Genomic DNA, 19303 nt, shown 5'->3' on the forward strand with positions numbered 1-19303 from the left:
GGGATAAAAGAACATGTTCCACAGACAGCACCATACAGAGCTGGATGATCTTTCAAGGCTACATTGCCCCAGTGCATCTGCAGCCTAAAGCCCAGACCCAAGAAACAGACAAATGAGGCAGAGACCCCATGCAACAGAGGAGCATAAACTGCAGTTTATTGTGCAGCAATAACCTTCTGCCCAAGTTCCTCTAAACACCAGTCTAGACATGAAATTGAATGATGGTTTCATAAATGTGACTGTTGTTGTTCAAACCTTTATGTGTCCTCCCCAACCAAAGGATATTACATCATTGAAAAGCAGGTCAGTAAAACAGAAGAGCATCACATTGTGTTCTTTAAGCAGGCACTGCTGCTCAGCCCCATTTTAATGCAGTGTTATCCCTACCTTGACAGCCTGGCTCAGCCCTGACCCACCGCTCAGCGATGCCAGTCAAGACACAAACCTAAGTGGGGTTTGAGCTCAATGTGCTTCACATACAACTCCCGAGGTGCTTCATGGTGTTATCATCAGCAGAGAGCACTCCTGACGCTTGTTACCAGGCAGCACCTCACCAGGAGGCTTTGGCTGTCACTCCACAGCAAGATCCATCCGTGGCTGCAGAGGAATACCATCCTCAGGGCACCACTGGATTCCCTAAGGACAGAGAGATCACACATCCCTTTGCCAGCATGGCTTTCTCCATGTATTGTTTCAATCTGTGATGCTTCGGTGTAAAGAGCAGCTACACAGTGCGTCCTCCCCACACACCCTCCTCTTCATTCAACACATGACTTAGCAGTCAACTAAGAATTCCCAAATGTGAGCAAATCCAACCACGAACCTCAGGACACCTGCAAGGTCTGCACACCCTCACACCAAGAGAGTAATGAAGCAAAGGCAGCTCCTCTAGCAGGGAGAGAAAAGCAGCGTGTGCTAATGCTAGAGAGAAACCCAACCTCTTACACACAGGCCTGCAGTTTTGTTCCCTGAAGTGCTACAGGGTTCCAGGCAGACAGAAAAGACAGACTCTCGTGTGCCCTCAAACAGAACCCTTTATCACGGGCTTGTGCTTCACCCAGACCGGCTTCTCCAGGCCAGCAGCAGGAATATGGCTGCCCAGAGGTCTTCATAGTCAAGGTTTGCCAAAAAGCACATCTTCATTTTGGTTTCCACCTGGCTTCTATCCACCAGCCCCTCCGTGAGCAGGGTGGCTGCAGACTGGCAGAGGAGCCAAGTGACCATCTGGTCGGGTTTCAGGGCCTGGGTCGCCAGGATGCTTTCACCCCAGAGGCTCAGGTGAAGCACGTTGGCAGCAACTCTGGCAGAGAGTCTCTGCAAAAGGAGGGACAGGGAGGGTTAGCTCATCCTGCTGCACTTCCATGTAGCATCCACACTGCCCAAAGACCCCCGGGCCTCCTCTAAGGCACCACACAGTCCTATGAACTGAAAAGCTCCTTGTGTCTATTAATACTGGGCAGCTGCATGGACTCCCCCAATTCCCAACACAAATATCCACTGAAATCACAGAATCCCAGCCTGGTTTGTGTTGAAGGGAGCTTAAAGCTCATCCAGCTCCAACCCCCTGCCACGGGCAGGGACACCTTCCACTAGAGCAGGTTGCTCCAAGCCCCTGTGTCCAACCTGGCCTTGAACACTGCCAGGGATGGGGCAGCCACAGCTTCTCTGGGCACCCTGTGCCAGCGCCTCAGCACCCTCACAGGGAAGAGCTTCTGCCTCAGAGCTCATCTCAATCTCCCCTCTGGCAGGTTAAAGCCATTCCCCTTGTCCTGTCACTGAAGCTGTTCAGGGCCATCTTTGAGAGGCCACACTGCACCTCAGCAAAGACTTTTTGCTTGTCTTTGCTCGTTATCCAGACTGCAATGACATCTGGATTGCAGCCCCCCTGAATGTGCAGCCCTCCATGGCAAAATGATCCACAGACAATAGTCCCAAAGACCGGTTAGATGCCAGAGGTCTTCAAGACATCTTCTTACCTTGTTGGGATCCCTCCGAAGCAGCATCTTTATCACTTGCTTCACCTCGAGGGGCACACGGTCGGGCAGGCTGGGCAGCTGGTCTTCATGGTAGCTTCTGCTTTCCAGAGCCGAGGCCCCGTGGCCATAGAAAGGATTGGCCAGGCCAAGGATTTCATAGGCGATTGCTCCAACAGCCCAAGCGTCAGATTTACTGTAGTTGATCACTGTGCCTGGACCAGGCGAGGCTGTGATCACCTGCACAGAGATGGGGGTGTTCAGACAAACAGCTCTAGCGTGGGCTCTGTGTAACACTGATTTCCAAGGCTGGAGTCAGCATTCCCACTGTAATAAACCGAGAGAGACTGAACCCAAAGCTGTTTCACCTAAATCTCTGGTCTAAATATTCCTTTTGGCATGCCCATAGCCTTTGGCACTGCTGTCCTGGGTTCAGCTATAGCAGTCATTTTTTCTCCTGCTTAGTAGCTGGTGCAGTGCTGTGTTTTTTAACTTTCAGCCTGGGAACAACGCTGATAACACCGATGTTTTTAGTTGTTGCTAAGTAATGTTTATTCCAACCAAGGACTTTCTCAGTCTCATGCTTTGCCAGGGAGGAGGGGAAGCCGGGAGGAAGCAGAGACAGGACACCTGACCCAAACTAGCCAAAGGGGTATTCCATACCACAGCACGTCATGCCCAGTATATAAACCGGGGGGAGTTACCCGGAAGGCCCAGATCACTGCTCGGGTCAGGCTGGGTATCGGTCGGCGGGTGGTGAGCAATTGTATCCTCTCCCCTTGTTATTTCACTAATCGTTATTATCACTGGTGGTAGCAGTAGTGGTTTTGTGTTATACCTTAGTTGCGGGACTGCTCTTATCTCAACCCGTGGGAGTTGCATTCTTCCCATTCTCCTCCCCATCCCTCCGGGAGCGGGGGGAGGAAGAAGCGGGGGGGGGGAGTGAGCGAGCGGCTGTGTGGTTCTGAGTTACCGGCTGGGCTCAAACCACAACAGTTCTTTTTGGCGCCCAACGTGGGGCACGAAGGGTTGAGATAACGACAGATCTGACCAGAGTGTGTTTAATCATATTTGTGATAAGCATTCATTGTTATTACTCGTCACAATGGTGATTATTTGGCTCTCAGACTTGTTGCGCTTGATCTCAGAGTTTCAGCATGTTGTACCTTACTTACAGCCACTATTTGCTGTTTTAGCGTTTATTGGCTGGGGGGCCTGGGCTAAGGTTCTTGTTTCACTGTACTTCATGGTAATGACTTGTAATACAATAGACTCATTGATCATGAAACTGGTCTGGTTTGTGCTTCCAGCGTGGCCATCACCACTATACATTGGGAGGTATATAATGAAATATTTTAGCAATTGCATATCTTTTTTTTTCTCCTCGGGGGGTAAACTTACGAAGGAAGCATTCTCTTTCACCCCCCGTTCCCCCACCAGCCTATTTGCAACAGCAATTGAGAGTTCTGAAGGTTTTAGATGGCCTTTGAGTACCCTTGAAACCTGCCTGCTGATTGTGCTGGGGATCAGCATGTTGGCACACATACGGAGTGTGTTTTACCCACGGCCATCCCGTCGTAGGAACATCCTATTTCGTTTAATGTCAAAAATTCAGCAGTATCAGGTTCGAATCTGGTCTAGGGTTAGACGACGATATAGGAGGACCACCAGGAGATTTTCCCTGAGGCTGGACAGTTATGAGTGGCAGGGTGTGTGGGATAGTATGGGCAAGTACCTAGGCCAGTGGGCCCCTCCAGTGCTTTGGAACTTCACCACTGAACAAGTGCAACATCCGGAAAAACTAGTAAAACACTTAAACGAGGTGTGCTGTCGTCCTGGTTATACCAGAGAGGGACAAATCATGGCAACGTGCTGGGGCTTGGCCTATGCCTACAGAGCCCTGCTCAACACTATCCAGCACCTTCAAAGGGAAAAAAATGTCTCTGGATCTGATGGCAAAGCAACAGACAACGCAGCTATGCCAACTACAAGCACAGCAGCTACTCAGACCCTGACCACAACAGTCAACACAGCTACTCCAAGTACAGCAGCTACACCAACCCCAGTGACAAGCACAACAGCTACTCAAACCCTGACCACAACAGACAACGCAACTACTCCAACTTCAAATACAGCAGTTACACCAACCCCAGTGACAAGCACAACAGCTACTCAAACCCCGACAGCAACAGACAATATGGCTACTCCAAGCACCGCAGCTACACCAACCCCAGTGACAAGCACAGTAGCTACTCAAACCCCGACAGCAACAGATAATGCAGCTGTTGGTGTTACTCAACTCCCAAGCACAACAGCTGCACCAACCCCAGCAATAGACATTGCAACCACTCCAATCCTAGTGGCAGACACTGCAGCCACTCCAACCACAGTGACAAACACTGCAGCTAAACCAAATGGCCAGTTTGTGACAATGTCTGTTGCCCCTGTAAGCAAAAGCAAACGAAAGGCACAAAGAGCAACCCGTGAAGCGAAGAAAGATGAAGACCCAATGCCATTACTATATGCAACAGCACCTGAACAAGAGTTACTACTACGTGGGTCAGAGGAAGAGGAAGAAGAAGAAGAGGTCACTTCTCGACCCCGGACCTCAACCGAACTACGGAATATGCGAAAAGATTTCACCCGTCTTCCAGGGGAGCACATTGTCACCTGGTTGCTCCGGTGCTGGGACAATGGGGCCGACGGTCATGAACTAGAAGGTAGGGAAGCCAAGCAGCTGGGATCACTTGCTAAGGAAGGAGGAATTGACAAAGCGATTGCAAGAGAGAAGCGAGCCCTCAGTCTTTGGAGGCGGCTCCTGGCAGCTGTGAAGGAAAGGTTTCCCTACAAAGACGATATTACGAATCGCTCAGCCAACTGGACCACGATAGAGAAAGGCATCCAGTCCCTGAGGGAATCAGCCATTATAGAGATGATCTATCGTAGGCCGGATTCCAGGAACACATCCGTAGACCCAGATGAAGTCGAATGTACACGACCCATGTGGCGGAAACTTACACGGAGTGCGCCATCATCGTATGCCCACACATTGGCATCAATGACCTGGAATGACGGAGTATCACCAACAGTGGATTTCCTGATTCGTCAACTCCGAGAGTTCGAAGACAATCTCACCCCTTCCATCATTTCAGCTGTGGAAAAACTGTCCCAGGAGTTCAAACAATTGAGAGACGATTTATCCGATCTATCCAGCTCTCCACGCGTACCAACCCATGTCTCAGCTATCAACAGAAGGCGCCCTACTGCTCGAGAAAGAAAATATACGAGGTACACGCCACGGGCCACCCTATGGTTTTACCTGCGGGATCATGGAGAAGACATGAGAAAGTGGGATGGAAAACCTACTTCAGCTCTGGAGCAACGGGTGCGTGAACTGAAGAGGAGAACAATGGTCAAGGATGATCCTCCCAGGAAAGCTGCTGCTCCAGTCTCTGGCGAGCAGTTTCCCAGATGGAGCGAAAGAGCTGATTTTACTCCAGCTCCTGTGATAAGGAATACTAATCCCTTTCTACAAGACAGAAGTGGAGAATTTTGTGATCACTATTAGAGGGGCCCTGCCTCCAGCCAGGTGGAGGAGAGGGATAATCGGGTTTACTGGACTGTGTGGATCAGATGGCCTGGCACATCAGTCCCACAGAAGTATAAGGCTCTAGTAGATACCGGTGCACAGTGTACTCTGATGCCATCAAGGTATCAAGGGGTGAAACCCATTTCTATTTCTGGAGTGACAGGAGGATCCCAAGCATTAACTATGCTGGAAGCTGAAATCAGCCTGACTGGGAGGAAGTGGCAAAAGCACCCCATTGTAACTGGTCCAGGGGCTCCATGCATCCTTGGCATAGACTATCTCAGGAGAGGGTATTTCAAAGACCCAAAAGGGTATAGATGGGCTTTTGGTATCGCTGCCTTGGAGACAGAGGAAATTAAGCAGCTGTCCACCTTACCCGGTCTCGCAGAGGATCCTTCTGTTGTGGGGTTGCTGAAGGTCGAAGAACAACAAGTGCCAATTGCGACCACAACAGTGCACCGGCAGCAATACCGCACCAACCGAGACTCCTTGATTCCCATCCATAAGCTGATCCGCAGACTGGAGAGCCAAGGAGTGATCAGCAGGACCCGCTCACCCTTTAATAGCCCCATATGGCCAGTGCAAAAGTCTAATGGAGAGTGGAGATTAACAGTAGACTATCGTGGCCTGAACGAAGTCACACCACCATTGAGTGCTGCCGTACCGGACATGTTAGAACTTCAGTATGAACTGGAGTCAAAGGCAGCCAAGTGGTATGCCACAATTGACATTGCCAATGCATTTTCTCAATCCCTTTGGCAGCAGAATGCAGGCCACAGTTTGCTTTCACTTGGAGGGGCGTCCAGTACACTTGGAACCGACTGCCCCAGGGGTGGAAACACAGCCCTACCATCTGCCATGGATTGATCCAGACTGCACTGGAACAGGGGCAAGCTCCAGAACACCTGCAATACATTGATGACATCATCGTGTGGGGTGATACAGCGGAAGAAGTTTTTGAGAAAGGGAGGAAAATAATCCAAATCCTGCTGAAGGCCGGTTTTGCCATAAAACGGAATAAGGTCAAGGGACCTGCACAGGAGATTCAATTTTTGGGAATAAAATGGCAAGATGGACGCCGCCAGATCCCCACAGACGTGATCAACAAGATAACAGCAATGTCTCCACCAACTAACAAGAAAGAAACACAAGCTTTCTTAGGTTTTGTGGGGTTCTGGAGAATGCACATCCCAAATTACAGTCTGATTGTAAGCCCTCTCTACCACGTGACCCAGAAGAAGAATGATTTCAAATGGGGCCCTGAGCAACAACAAGCCTTTGAACAAATTAAACGAGAAATAGTTCATGCAGTAGCCCTTGGACCAGTCCGGGCCGGGCCAGATGTGAAAAATGTGCTCTATACCGCAGCTGGGGAGAATGGTCCTACCTGGAGCCTCTGGCAGAAAGCTCCAGGGGAGAAAGCGACCCCTCGGCTTTTGGAGTCGGGGATATAAAGGATCCAAGGCCAGCTATACTCCCACTGAAAAAGAGATACTGGCAGCCTATGAAGGGGTTCGAGCTGCCTCAGAAGTGATCGGAACTGAAGCGCAGCTCCTCCTGGCACCCCGGTTGCCTGTGCTGGGCTGGATGTTCAAAGGCAGGGTCTCCTCTACACATCATGCAACTGATGCTACATGGAGTAAGTGGGCCGCACTAATTACACAACGAGCTCGAATAGGAAATCCCAGTCGTCCAGGAATTCTAGAAGTCATCATGGACTGGCCAGAGGGCAAAGATTTTGGGATGTCACCAGAAGAGGAGGTGACGCGTGCTGAAGAGGCCCCACCATATAATGAACTGTCAGAGAGTGAAAAGCAATATGCCTTGTTTACTGATGGGTCCTGCCGTATTGTGGGAAAGCATCGGAGATGGAAGGCAGCTGTGTGGAGTCCCCTGCGACAAGTTGCAGAAACTGCTGAGGGAGAGGGTGAATCGAGTCAATTTGCAGAGGTGAAAGCCATCCAGCTGGCCTTGGACATTGCTGAACGAGAAAAATGGCCAGTACTTTATCTCTATACTGACTCATGGATGGTGGCAAATGCCCTGTGGGGGTGGTTGCAGCAATGGAAGCAGAGCAACTGGCAACGCAGAAGTAAACCCATCTGGGCTGCTGCATTGTGGCAAGATATCGCTGCTCGGGTGCAGAACCTGGTGGTGAAGGTACACCACGTAGATGCTCATGTACCCAAGAGTCGGGCCACTGAGGAACACCAGAATAACCAGCAAGTGGATAAAGCTGCTAAGATTAAAGTGGCTCAGATGGACTTGGATTGGCAACATAAGGGTGAATTATTTTTAGCCCGGTGGGCCCATGACACCTCAGGCCATCAAGGCAGAGATGCAACATATAGATGGGCTCGTGATCAAGGGGTGGACTTAACGATGGACACTATTGCCCAGGTTATTCACGAATGTGAAACATGTGCTGCAATTAAGCAAGCCAAGCGGTTAAAGCCTCTCTGGTATGGAGGACGATGGCTGAAGTACAAATATGGGGAGGCCTGGCAGATTGACTATATCACACTCCCACCAACCCGCCAGGGCAAGCGCTATGTGCTTACCATGGTGGAAGCAACCACCGGCTGGCTGGAAACATACGCTGTGTCCCATGCCACTGCCCGGAACACTATCCTGGGCCTTGAGAAACAAGTCTTGTGGCGACACGGCACCCCAGAGAGAATTGAGTCAGACAATGGGACTCATTTCCGGAACAACCTCATAGACACTTGGGCCAAAGAGCATGGCATTGAGTGGGTATACCACATCCCCTACCATGCACCAGCCTCTGGGAAAATCGAACGGTACAATGGGCTGTTAAAAACTACACTGAGAGCAATGGGTGGTGGGACTTTCAAACACTGGGATACACATTTACCAAAAGCCACCTGGTTGGTCAACACTAGGGGATCTGCCAACAGGGCTGGCCCAGCCCAATCAGAACTTTTACGTACTGTAGAGGGGGATAAAGTTCCTGTGGTGCACATAAAGAATTTGTTGGGGAAGACAGTCTGGGTTATTCCTGCTTCAGGTAAAGGCAAACCCACTCGTGGGGTTGCTTTTGCTCAGGGACCTGGATATACTTGGTGGGTAATGCGGGAAGATGGGGAAGTCCGATGTGTACCTCAAGGGGATTTGATTTTGGGGGAAAACAGCCAATGAACTCAATTGTACGCTGTTGCCTGCTCTATAACACTTTTATAGCCCACCAGCTAGATATCTTCAGGTCACCAGCCATTGACCCTGACTTCCCTCCGATCATCACCTCAACAAAGAATGAATTTTGAGGAAACCAGATGAGCTCAGCAGTGACCAGATGAGTTTGGCGGTATCATCAGCAGGCAACAACCCAACACTATGTACCGTCCCTCCTGCCCTGAAAGACTATTACAAGAGATGGAGCCTGACATCATGGACTGGATGAGTTCAGCAATTTTACAGGGATTGGTCCATGGACTAGGGAACGATATCTTTCTCTGTGTGTGGGTGTATATATATGTGTATATATGGGACAGGGGTGATGGTGTGCTGAGAGATGTGGGATCTGAGCATGACGTGAATGGTATGGAATAAGGGGTGGATACTGTCCTGGGTTCAGCTATAGCAGTCATTTTTCTCCTGCTTAGTAGCTGGTGCAGTGCTGTGTTTTTTAACTTTCAGCCTGGGAACAACGCTGATAACACCGATGTTTTTAGTTGTTGCTAAGTAATGTTTATTCCAACCAAGGACTTTCTCAGTCTCATGCTTTGCCAGGGAGGAGGGGAAGCCGGGAGGAAGCAGAGACAGGACACCTGACCCAAACTAGCCAAAGGGGTATTCCATACCACAGCACGTCATGCCCAGTATATAAACCGGGGGGAGTTACCCGGAAGGCCCAGATCACTGCTCGGGTCGGGCTGGGTATCGGTCGGCGGGTGGTGAGCAATTGTATCCTCTCCCCTTGTTACTTCAGTAATCGTTATTATCATTGGTGGTAGCAGTAGTGGTTTTGTGTTATACCTTAGTTGCGGGACTGCTCTTATCTCAACCCGTGGGAGTTGCATTCTTCCCATTCTCCTCCCCATCCCTCCGGGAGCGGGGGGAGGAAGAAGGGGGGGGGGAGTGAGCGAGCGGCTGTGTGGTTCTGAGTTACCGGCTGGGCTCAAACCACGACAACTGCTCAGACCATTGGGACACTGGGAGGAATCTGGTCATTGCACCCAGGCTTTAGCCATTGCCCCTGACCGGCATTCCCACGGGCTATTTCACACTGGGATTTCAGACAGGCAGGAGACAGGCAGATGAACTGCACCAGCACTTAAGCAAGCCAAGGTCAAGCAGAGAGTTGAGGGTGTCTCTGTTTTTCTTACAGTTATTATCAGAGAATAAAGAGAACAATAAATAATTTCACAACCACCCTGAACTTCATCCAAAAATTACTGTTGCAACGCAATGAGTTTATCTGCATAAACTTCTTCAACAGCTACAGAGAAAAGGCCCTGAGAGAAAAATGAAAAGCAAACATTTTGTGGGAAAGGTCAATTCTGCTTCTAACGGCGACTGGTTACATTTCACCTTTTAGAGCTCAAGGTGTCTGTTCCACAACTGCTCAGCATGGGTCTGAAGAGGACCTCTTTCATTAATGCAGACACGTCTAGCAAGCATAACTCAAGTGAAGACATGGACCTCCTACACTGCCTGAGGGGACACTGCTCGCCATGGGTGACATTAGTTATGCAGTAACCAGCATCAGGTTATTCTTGCATGACCAAGTTATGTCAATAAGGAGGAAGAGGTAGAAAATCGATCTGGCAGCAGAGGCTTTCAGGAGGTATCAATGGGAACACACCAGAGAGCATTGGTGTGTACACATGGGGAAGGCCAGGGAACAAATCCCAGCAAAGCAATGCGCACGCTTCCCCTCTGCCGCTTTTAGACCTAATCCCACCCTTTTTCAAGTTCTAGTCACAGCCTGCACCAGAGGCTGGAGCTTTTCATCCTGACAGCAGGACAAGCAGACAACCAGCAACACAAACCACTGCTACAAGGGGGGTGTACCTCGGGTGCCATGAGACAGCCGTTGCCGCCCCGATCCACGTAAGAGCTGGTGAAAGGCAGTCTCAAGCCGATGTTTTCATCTGCCAAACAGCACCCAAAGTCTGTGATCACCAGCCAGGGGCAGCCAGCTGCAAACGACACAGGGGAGCAGAGTCAGCATCTGGTTTGGGAGGACCTGGTGGTATCAGACACCTCCCATTGCGAACACCACACATCTGCCTTGTTGGCCTCCTCCCGATTCATACCCATAAACACTCGACCCAATTGTCACCATCCCACCGTGTTTCCATGCTGGCAACTATGTCATAGCTTTCCTGCTGCTGGATTCCAGCTTCTCCTGTCTGCTGCCCATGCTGTGTGCATTGGCGTAGATGCACTTCAGTTGGGCTATCGATCCCACCACCTTTTTGGGGGGAGAAGCCCTAATTCCTACGTGACCATTCTCAGGCACTTCTATGGTTTCTAACACAGAATCCCAGCCTGGTTTGGGTTGAAGGGACCTTAAAGCTCCTCCAGTTCCAAGCCCCTGCCACGGGCAGGGACACCTTCCACTAGAGCAGGTTGCTCCAAGCCCCTGTGTCCAACCTGGCCTTGAACACTGCCAGGGATGGGGCAGCCACAGCTTCTCTGGGCACCCTGTGCCAGCGCCTCAGCACCCTCACAGGGAAGAGCTTCTGCCTTATCTCCAACCTGAAGTTCCCCTGTTCCAGTTTGAACCCATCACCCCTTGTCCTATCACTACAGTCCCTGATGAAAAGTCCCTCTCCAGCTGCTTTTGACTTTGACACTGTTGGTTCCTTTACCTTCCAACCCATGTTCCACCATTCCATAACCTGACCATGAGGTGTGATTTTAAGAACTGCCCTGTGTGATTCAGCTACCGAGATGAGAGCCAAGGGCCTGAGCAAAGGCACTTCCAGCATCACAAACATAGCCTGTGATGCTCTGCATGGGTTACTCTGCACCCATCTGCTGGTTCACTGTGTCGTGCAGTGCATCACCTCAGCAATATGCTGCATCTCTCCACCTGATTACAGCACAACGCTCCTTTCAAGCCTGTTTTAATGATCCAAAACCTGAGGCATAGATAGTCATCTATCAGTGAGGTCCCCAGTGCTGCAGCAAGCAGTAAGCTAAAAACCAAACCTGAGCTTCTTCAAAGGGTTTGATGCTCATTTTTCCCCCAAACCTGGGTAGAACTTCCCTGTACACCCTCACAACTACACCAGCTCTGTGCCTGACTTCACTGGCATTTAGACTACATACAAGAATCGAATTCAACCAGGATGTTGTCAGACTTCAGGTCTCTGTGAGCTATTCCGTGGCGAACGAGATGGTCCACACCTTCCAAGAGCTGTAAAATCATCATCGTGGAGAGAAATACATCCGGACTGCTCTCCTGCAGATACTGGCGCAGTGTGCAGGGATAACTAGGGAGAACAAGGAAAACCTTGGAATTAGCATCCTGGAAGCTTATGGCTTGTAGTCCAAACTCAGTGCTGGCTGGCTGGCAATACAGCACTTGTATAGGCCAGATTCCTCCTGACCTCCACAATGCCTTCCCACCTCCCAGCCTCACCCTGACACCACATCCCTGTCATAGAATCATAGACTAGTTAGGGTTGGAAAGGACCTTAACATCATCCAGTTCCAACCCCCTGCCAGCTGTTCTCAAACCCTCTGTTTTGTAACAACACCCACCACTGAACTTTCAGCACAGAGCTCAACAACCATGAATAAAAGCAGCCTCTTGAACAGGGGCTCCGGGTACACAGTGGTCACTCTTGCAGGTTTTTATGCAATGGTGTTATATTTTGCATGTAAGAGGAGGCAGGTTAATGGTGAGGATTGTATGAGCAAAATGAAGAGATGTGCTAATTAGGAGAAAGAATATGGTCTTGGAATAGAGAGAGGACAGAGTGCTTCTCCAGGCACAGGCAGAACAAAAGAGTGGGAAACAGAAGGTGCTTCTAGGTTATGCCACTGCAATACCCATTCAAAACCAAAACCCAGCAGAGAAAGCCGAGACACAGAGCACTCATAAATCTCATCAACGATTCTGTCTCTAGCGGTGTGTTCAGACCAGGGGTGAAATTCAGCCTTCGAAGGGCAGACAAATGGGGACAAGCTGCACATTTCTCACTTTAATTTGGGGTAATTATTAAAAAGAACAGCTTGTTTTCATTGTCGAACAAGAGTTAACATCTCAAGGACTTGGAACAGGTCACAGGAGGTGTTTCCAAGAGCACACTGCTTTTTGGCAGCAGCCCAGGGCAACCTTTTGCAAGGACCCATGCAGCAGCAGCAGCAGAACACAGAGTCTCACAAAAACCCTGAGTCACATTAGCAAGCTTCTCTGTACCTACTTCTTCATCACCAGGAAGAGCGTGCGGCTGTGACCAATCCCTCTGGGATTCAGGCTTAATGGAAGAACATCGGGATAGTCTGCAAAGGCTCCAGGCAGCAAAGGGACCGAGGACGTGAATGCTCGGATCACCTGGATTATATTCGGATGAGGTTGCAACTTCTTCCTCCCAAGGATGGGTTTCCTGTGCAAAAGGGTACATACCACAGATGACATTGGTCTCCCGACCAGCTCTGATTTGTCACAGTCACAGCTCTGCTGTTTCTGCAATTACTTTTCATTAACAAGTCCCATCCTCCCCATCAAAGGGTTCCAAAGCAGTGTGCAAACATTTATTCTGCAGTGAAATCCTTCTTAGAGAGAGCATTAAGGCTGCCCAGTGCAGATTACAGGACTGCGCATTAAGCAGATACTCAAAGGTTTCACATCCTGGAAACCATTCAGTTAGAACCAACAGGGGCAGGAACCCCCCTGCTCTCATGGCCCATTTCCTTACTGGTTTCCCACACCGATGCAAAGCAGATCCACCACAGCAGTGGGCAGGTCCCAGCACCACTGGTGGCTGTTAGAAGGGCTCTGCCATAACTGGATTTCCCTATATACAAAGGCCAAATGGGAAAGAGTGGTGCTTTACCAGTGCTACAGACAAAGCTTTGCTGAAAACCCTTACATGTATCATGCAGCCTTCCATTTTATTCAAACCCTACCAGCCCTTCCATGCTGCTCATAAAGGCAGAGCTGGTCATGGGCTGCTTCCTGATTCAAAAAGAACTACAACAGCAGCTTCAGAGAAGAAAAACACAATTACTTTAGTAGATATCGAATAAAGGTCAACTTCACATGAGAGTCTGAATTATCAATTCAGACTCTCTATTCTACGTCAGAGGCAGGAAGCACTCACTACAATGAAAGGTGGGTTACCTATCTGTGCCTGCAAACCAGATCCCTCTCTCCTCTCATCCCCTGAATGCCAAACAGCCCTTTGACTGCTCTGTGGCATTCTCAGCTAGTGCCGTACCACCAATGTGTTGGCAGCTGAGACGGATTTGAAATGTAAATTGGACAATCTGGACTGAGGACTCCATTGTTTCAAACACAAAGATGCATTTTTGAACAAGCAGACAGATAACTCAGGGTCATTTAAAAGCTTCTGTGCGGTTTTCCACCTTCATGCTGTCCGCTCACTTCTCACCCAGGTGAGAGAGGGAACAGAGACATTTCCCATCTTCTTCCTCACCAGTTTCCCTGCGCTACAAGCTTCAACCTTCCTGCCCAGCACACATTCTACAACCAAACCACTTCTAAAATAATACAGTCAAATTGCATTACAGCCCAATTGTTTAATACAGCCAGATTGTTACCGATTGTAGGTGTGTACTTCCTTAACTAAACAGCACTGTGATCCACATTTAAAGGATGGCAAATCAGAAGTAGCTCCTCCCAGACTTTGTATCAATGCACTTTGCATATGGGGAAACTGAGGCAGGGGCATGGTTGTGCCTGGCCCCAGTCACCCATCAGACCGCTGGCTGGTGCCCAGTTGGTCCCCAGTTATTGGCATACCCTCCCAACACCCTCCTGGACTACGCCACCCAAGCCAGTGTGGTTTAACTGTAACACACCGTGCCACAGTCTGCTCCTCAGAGTAAAGGAGACGGTGTAAAATCACTGTTTGAATAGCAGAACTGCCGTGTGGTTTCCCAACTCTGCTGGAGACAGGCACACCAGAGGAAAAGCCCCGGAGCAGCCCCATTCCTGAGCGATGTTTGAGGTGCTGTCGTTCGGACAAAACAGACACTCTTGCTTGGAAAAGACCTTTAAGATCATCAAGCCCAACCACAATCCCAAGACTTTTTATCTGCTTTCAGGAGCTATTCTAGAAACCTGTGGCCATCTTACCACCACAGAGGTGCTGCAGAATGAATGGATGGATAAAATTAGCATGTCACCGTTTGCCTTTGCCATAGCGACTGTACCTGCGGCCAGGGACAGCTCCGTATTCTCCAGCTAAGGCAATCCCTGTGGCTGGAACAAGCTCTCGGCCCATAGCATCCAGGATGGCTTCGCTTGAGGAACCAGCCTGCAACAGCAATTACGCATCACGTTGGTTTAAGCTCTAAAACCACCCGGCCTCAATACAGACAGAAAGCAGATAATCCTGATGCCAGTGCTGTATCCGCACAGTTAGATGACACTGAAGGGACTCTCTCCTCTGCTTTGAAAATCAGGGAAGGCAATTAACTGCTTAAAGAACTTACCAAGGGATGTGGCAAGGCCTTTACTTGCAGAAAGAAACCCAGCTGTCTCTCCAAATGCATCCTCGGCTGTCGTTAACACTCGCTTTCAACTTCAAAACCTGACTGAAAAGCCCACAGCTAAATGCCAGGGCACTTCTGGAGCCCAAGGGATTCCAGATATTGGCATTTTGGAAGACTGTCCTAGAATTGTCACACCAAGTGCCAGGAAACCTCTCCCAAGGGAAAAGCCACGGGGAGCTTGTGAAATGTGGAATAGCCACACTGAGGGGCTGGATCACCAGAGTCACCCGGGCTGGGAACCGTGAGCACAGATCTCATCCACTCACTGCACGGCCAAGGGACCCAGCACGCAGGTTCCTGCCCCACGCCCCGACCACAGACTCACTCGGCTGCACTTGGCAGAAGGAAAACCTCTGTCCTGACACGGACAGGGACACCGATTCCTGAAGCAGTGGCAGCAGTGGCTTTCCCAACCTTACCCCTTGCATTACAGCCAGCTCCGGAAAAGCTTTTCTTCCAAACCCATCACTTCCACAACCAACAACTCCACCAGCAGCAGCTCTCGATGCCGATCCCAGAGGAATGACAAATGCTAATTACCTGCTCTGGGATTGCTCACCACAATGGACGTCTCCAGTGTCACTTATCAACAGCTTTGTTTTGACATGCTCATCGTGCACTACATAATTAGCACCTTCAACACTTCAGCATTCAACATTCCAGACTTCTCCAGTGACAGACAAGACGAGGAACCGACTCCTTACCGAAATGTTCCACATCATTTTGATAGCTAACGGAAATGCCTCCTTGGGTTGGTGTTTCACTACGGGCTCCTCTTCAGCTGCCTGTGGAGCTGGGCCATGCCCTGCGACGTGGCTGCTCTCCCCACAACCCCGACCACGGGGGGAGAAAGGAATAGCTGCTTCATAGACTGCGGCGCTGCAGCCCTTCCCGATGGGTTGGCCGATGAGATATTCCTCCAGCTTGAAGCCCTGCCAGCGGAAGGAGCTCAGGGGATCTTTCTGTGGCTTGTTCTTCCCAACAAACACGGTCTGAAAGGAGTAAGAAATGATAAAAAACCCACTTGGTTATTAAAGAACTCCCAGTGAAGGAGAAACTCTCTCGCTGTTGAAGCAGTATCACGCACCCTGTTGGGTTGGTCCAACCTGGAAAGCCATTATCAGACTCTAACCATTAGGTTCAAATCACTGTAACCAGACAGAAAATAACGAGCGGTCCATTTATTTAAACAAATAACCCCTAAAACAGTCTTTACCAAAGGTGCCCTTTCCGAGCGTGCTGAGGATGCACAGGAAGAAGAGGAATGGGGAGGAGGATTCATTTGCTAATCTAGAACATGAATAGAGACAAGTCGAACTAAATCATCGAATCTCAGATTGGTTTGGGTTGGAAAGGACCTTAACAACATCCAGCTCCAACCCCCTGCCACGGGCAGGGACACCTTCCACTAGAGCAGGTTGCTCCAAGCCCCTGTGTCCAACCTGGCCTTGAACACTGCCAGGAATGGGGCAGCCACAACAAGATGTGAGAAAAGAGAGCACAGGAGAGCACAGAGCAGCCACGACCCTACAGGTCTGGTGGTGCCAGAGCTGGTGAGGAATGTGCCCCGGGACAAAGGGACACAGACTCGGGGACAGGGGAAAGGGGAACACAGCAAATATAACTCCCCAGCAAGGGCAGGGGAGGGAAAGCATCCTGAGAAACCTGAGGGAGAGGCAGATCCTCTGTGGGAACGTGCTGGTCCCTGGCTAGCGGTGACTGCTGGCACCGAACACCAAAGGTCTATTTTTACCCATGAAATCTGTTCAGCACCATCCATCCTGGTGCCCTGCCAGCACCGTCTGTCTCGGGAACAGGGGACAAAGCTGGGGGCTCAGCACCAGCCTCCTGGGACATGAGACACCCACCACCAGGGCCATGACCCCCTCCCTTTGTGGGGCACAGGGGGTGAGGGGGTCCCCACAGTGAGGATCCTCCAGTATCAGCTTTAGGGCTGCTGACAGGGAGGTTTCCCCAGTACCTGTTTTGTGGGGTGTCTGCGGGGCTCCTCCAGCACTGACCTCCCACTGCCTTTCATGAGGGGTGTCTGTGGGGCTCCCCACAGCACTGACCCCACATTGCCCTCCTTGAGGGGTGTCTGTGGGGCTCCCCACAGCACTGACCCCACATTGCCCTCCTTGAGGGGTGTCTGTGGGGCTCCCCCAGCACTGACCCCACATTGCCCTCCATGAGGGGTGTCTGTGGGGCTCCCCCAGCACTGACCCCACATTGCCCTCCATGAGGGGTGTCTGTGGGGCTCCCCCAGCACTGACCCCACATTGCCCTCCGTGGAGCTCCGCTCGGTGCCGCCGTGCGGGGCCCCGCAGTCCCCCGCGTTCCCGCACCTGGATGTGCCGGCACGCCGCCTCGGCCCGTCGCTGCTCCTCCAGGCGCGGCTCCACCAGCCCCAGCGCCATGGCCAGCGCCAGGCAGACCCCGCCGCGGCCCCGCCGCGCCACGGCCGCCAGCCCAGAGGCCGGGCCGGGCAGCAGCAGGCGGCGGGCGGCGGGCAGCCAGGCCAGCCACGGCCGCCACGGGCAAGGGGAAGGGGAAGGGGAAGGGGAAGGCGAGGGGCCGGAGCGGGGCTCGGGGCGCGGGTCCGGGCGCGGGGCGCAGCGCAGGCGGCAGCGCGGAAACAGCCGCAGGGCCCGGGCCAGCAGCAGCCGAACCGCCATGGCTGCGGCCTCCGCCGGACCGCCCCGCCCCACGGGGCGGGGAGAGGGGCGGGCAGAGGGACGGGGCGGAGCGGGATGGAGCGGGGATGGGGCGGGGCATGGAATGAGGCATGGAGCTGGACGGAGCGGGGATGGAGCTGGATGGAGCGGGGATGGGGCGGGATGGAGCGGGGCATGGAATGAGGCATGGAGCGGGGCATGGAATGAGGCATGGAGCGGGATGGAGCGGGATGGAGCGGGGATGGAGCTGGATGGAGCGGGCATGGAGCAGGATGGAGCAGGGCATGGAATGAGGCATGGAGCGGGGCATGGAATGAGGCATGGAGGGGGGATGGGGCGGGATGGAGCAGGGATGGAGCTGGATGGAGCGGGCATGGAGCGGGATGGAGCAGGGATGGGGCGGGATGGAGCGGGATGGGGCGGGGATGGAGCGGGGCATGGAGCGGGCATGGAGCGGGATGGAGCGGGGCATGGAGCGGGCATGGAGCGGGATGGAGTAGGGATAGGGCAGGATGGAGTGGCATGGAGCTGGATGGAGCGGGGATAGGGCGGGATGGAGCGGGGATGGAGCTGGATGGAGCGGGGCATGGAGCGGGGATGGAGCGGGATGGAGCACGGCATGGAGCGGGGATGGAGCAGGATGGAGAGGGGATAGGGCGGGATGGAGCGGGCATGGAATGAGGCATGGAGCGGGATGGAGCGGGGATGGAGCTGGATGGAGCGGGCATGGAGCGGGATGGAGCAGGGCATGGTATGAGGTATGGAGCTGGGTGGAGCGGGGATGGAGCAGGGATAGAGCTGGATGGAGTGGGCATGGAGCGGGATGGAGCGGGCATGGAGCGCGATGGAGCAGGGCATGGAATGAGGCATGGAGCGGGGCATGGAATGAGGCATGGAGCAGGGATGGGGCGGGACAGAGCGGGGATGGAGCTGGGTGGAGCGGGCATGGAGCTGGATGGAGCAGGGATGGAGCGGGAGGGAGAGGGAATGGAGCGGAGACGGAGCAGGGATGGAGCGGGCATGGAATGAGGCATGTTACAGAATGGAGCAGGATGGAGCGGGCATGGGGCAGGATGGAGCAGGCATGGAGCGTGATGGAGCAGGGATGGGGCGGGATAGAGCGGGCATGGAGAGGGATGGAGCGGGCATGGAGTGGGGCATGGAATGGGGCATGGAGCGGGATGGAGCAGGATGGACCAGGATGGAGCGGGCAGGGAGTGGGGCATGGAATGGGGCATGGAGCAGGATGGACCAGGATGGAGCGGGCAGGGAGTGGGGCATGGAGTGGGCAGGGAGCGGGCATGGAGCTGGGCATGGAGCGGGATGGAGCGGGCATGGAGCGGGGCAGG

General features: G+C 52.3%; 1 protein-coding gene across 2 annotated transcripts; it reads right to left on the bottom strand.

Moving 5' to 3' along the window:
* Positions 1-129: 129 nt before the first annotated feature.
* Positions 130-17996, bottom strand: PINK1 (PTEN induced kinase 1). 2 transcript variants are annotated; one of them, XM_030507564.1, is made up of 8 exons: positions 17625-17996; positions 15984-16271; positions 14938-15041; positions 12963-13145; positions 11863-12026; positions 10597-10724; positions 1977-2213; positions 130-1314 (listed from the first exon to the last, which is right to left on the bottom strand). In XM_030507564.1, the coding sequence occupies exons 1-8, from the start codon at positions 17952-17954 to the stop codon at positions 1054-1056; spliced, it is 1695 nt and encodes a 564-aa protein (XP_030363424.1). In that variant the 5' UTR covers positions 17955-17996; the 3' UTR covers positions 130-1053. The 2 variants fall into 2 exon arrangements, with proteins under 2 accessions (XP_030363424.1, XP_030363425.1); XM_030507565.1 differs by lacking the exon at positions 17625-17996 and adding an exon at positions 17503-17574.
* Positions 17997-19303: the final 1307 nt, after the last annotated feature.

The sequence above is a fragment of the Strigops habroptila genome, chromosome 16 (genome assembly GCF_004027225.2).
Source record: "Strigops habroptila isolate Jane chromosome 16, bStrHab1.2.pri, whole genome shotgun sequence".
Classification (NCBI taxonomy): domain Eukaryota; kingdom Metazoa; phylum Chordata; class Aves; order Psittaciformes; family Psittacidae; genus Strigops; species Strigops habroptila.

Coding starts and splice junctions, on each gene's coding strand:
- PINK1 (XM_030507564.1), bottom strand. CDS start 17,954: ATGGCGGTTCGGCTGCTGCTGGCCCGGGCCCTGCGGCTGTTTCCGCGC. Junction 16,272..17,624: donor CGGCGTGCCGGCACATCCAG/GTGCGGGAACGC, acceptor TACTCCTTTCAG/ACCGTGTTTGTTGGGAAGAA. Junction 12,027..12,962: donor CTCTTCCTGGTGATGAAGAA/GTAGGTACAGAG, acceptor TGTTCTCCCTAG/TTATCCCTGCACACTGCGCC.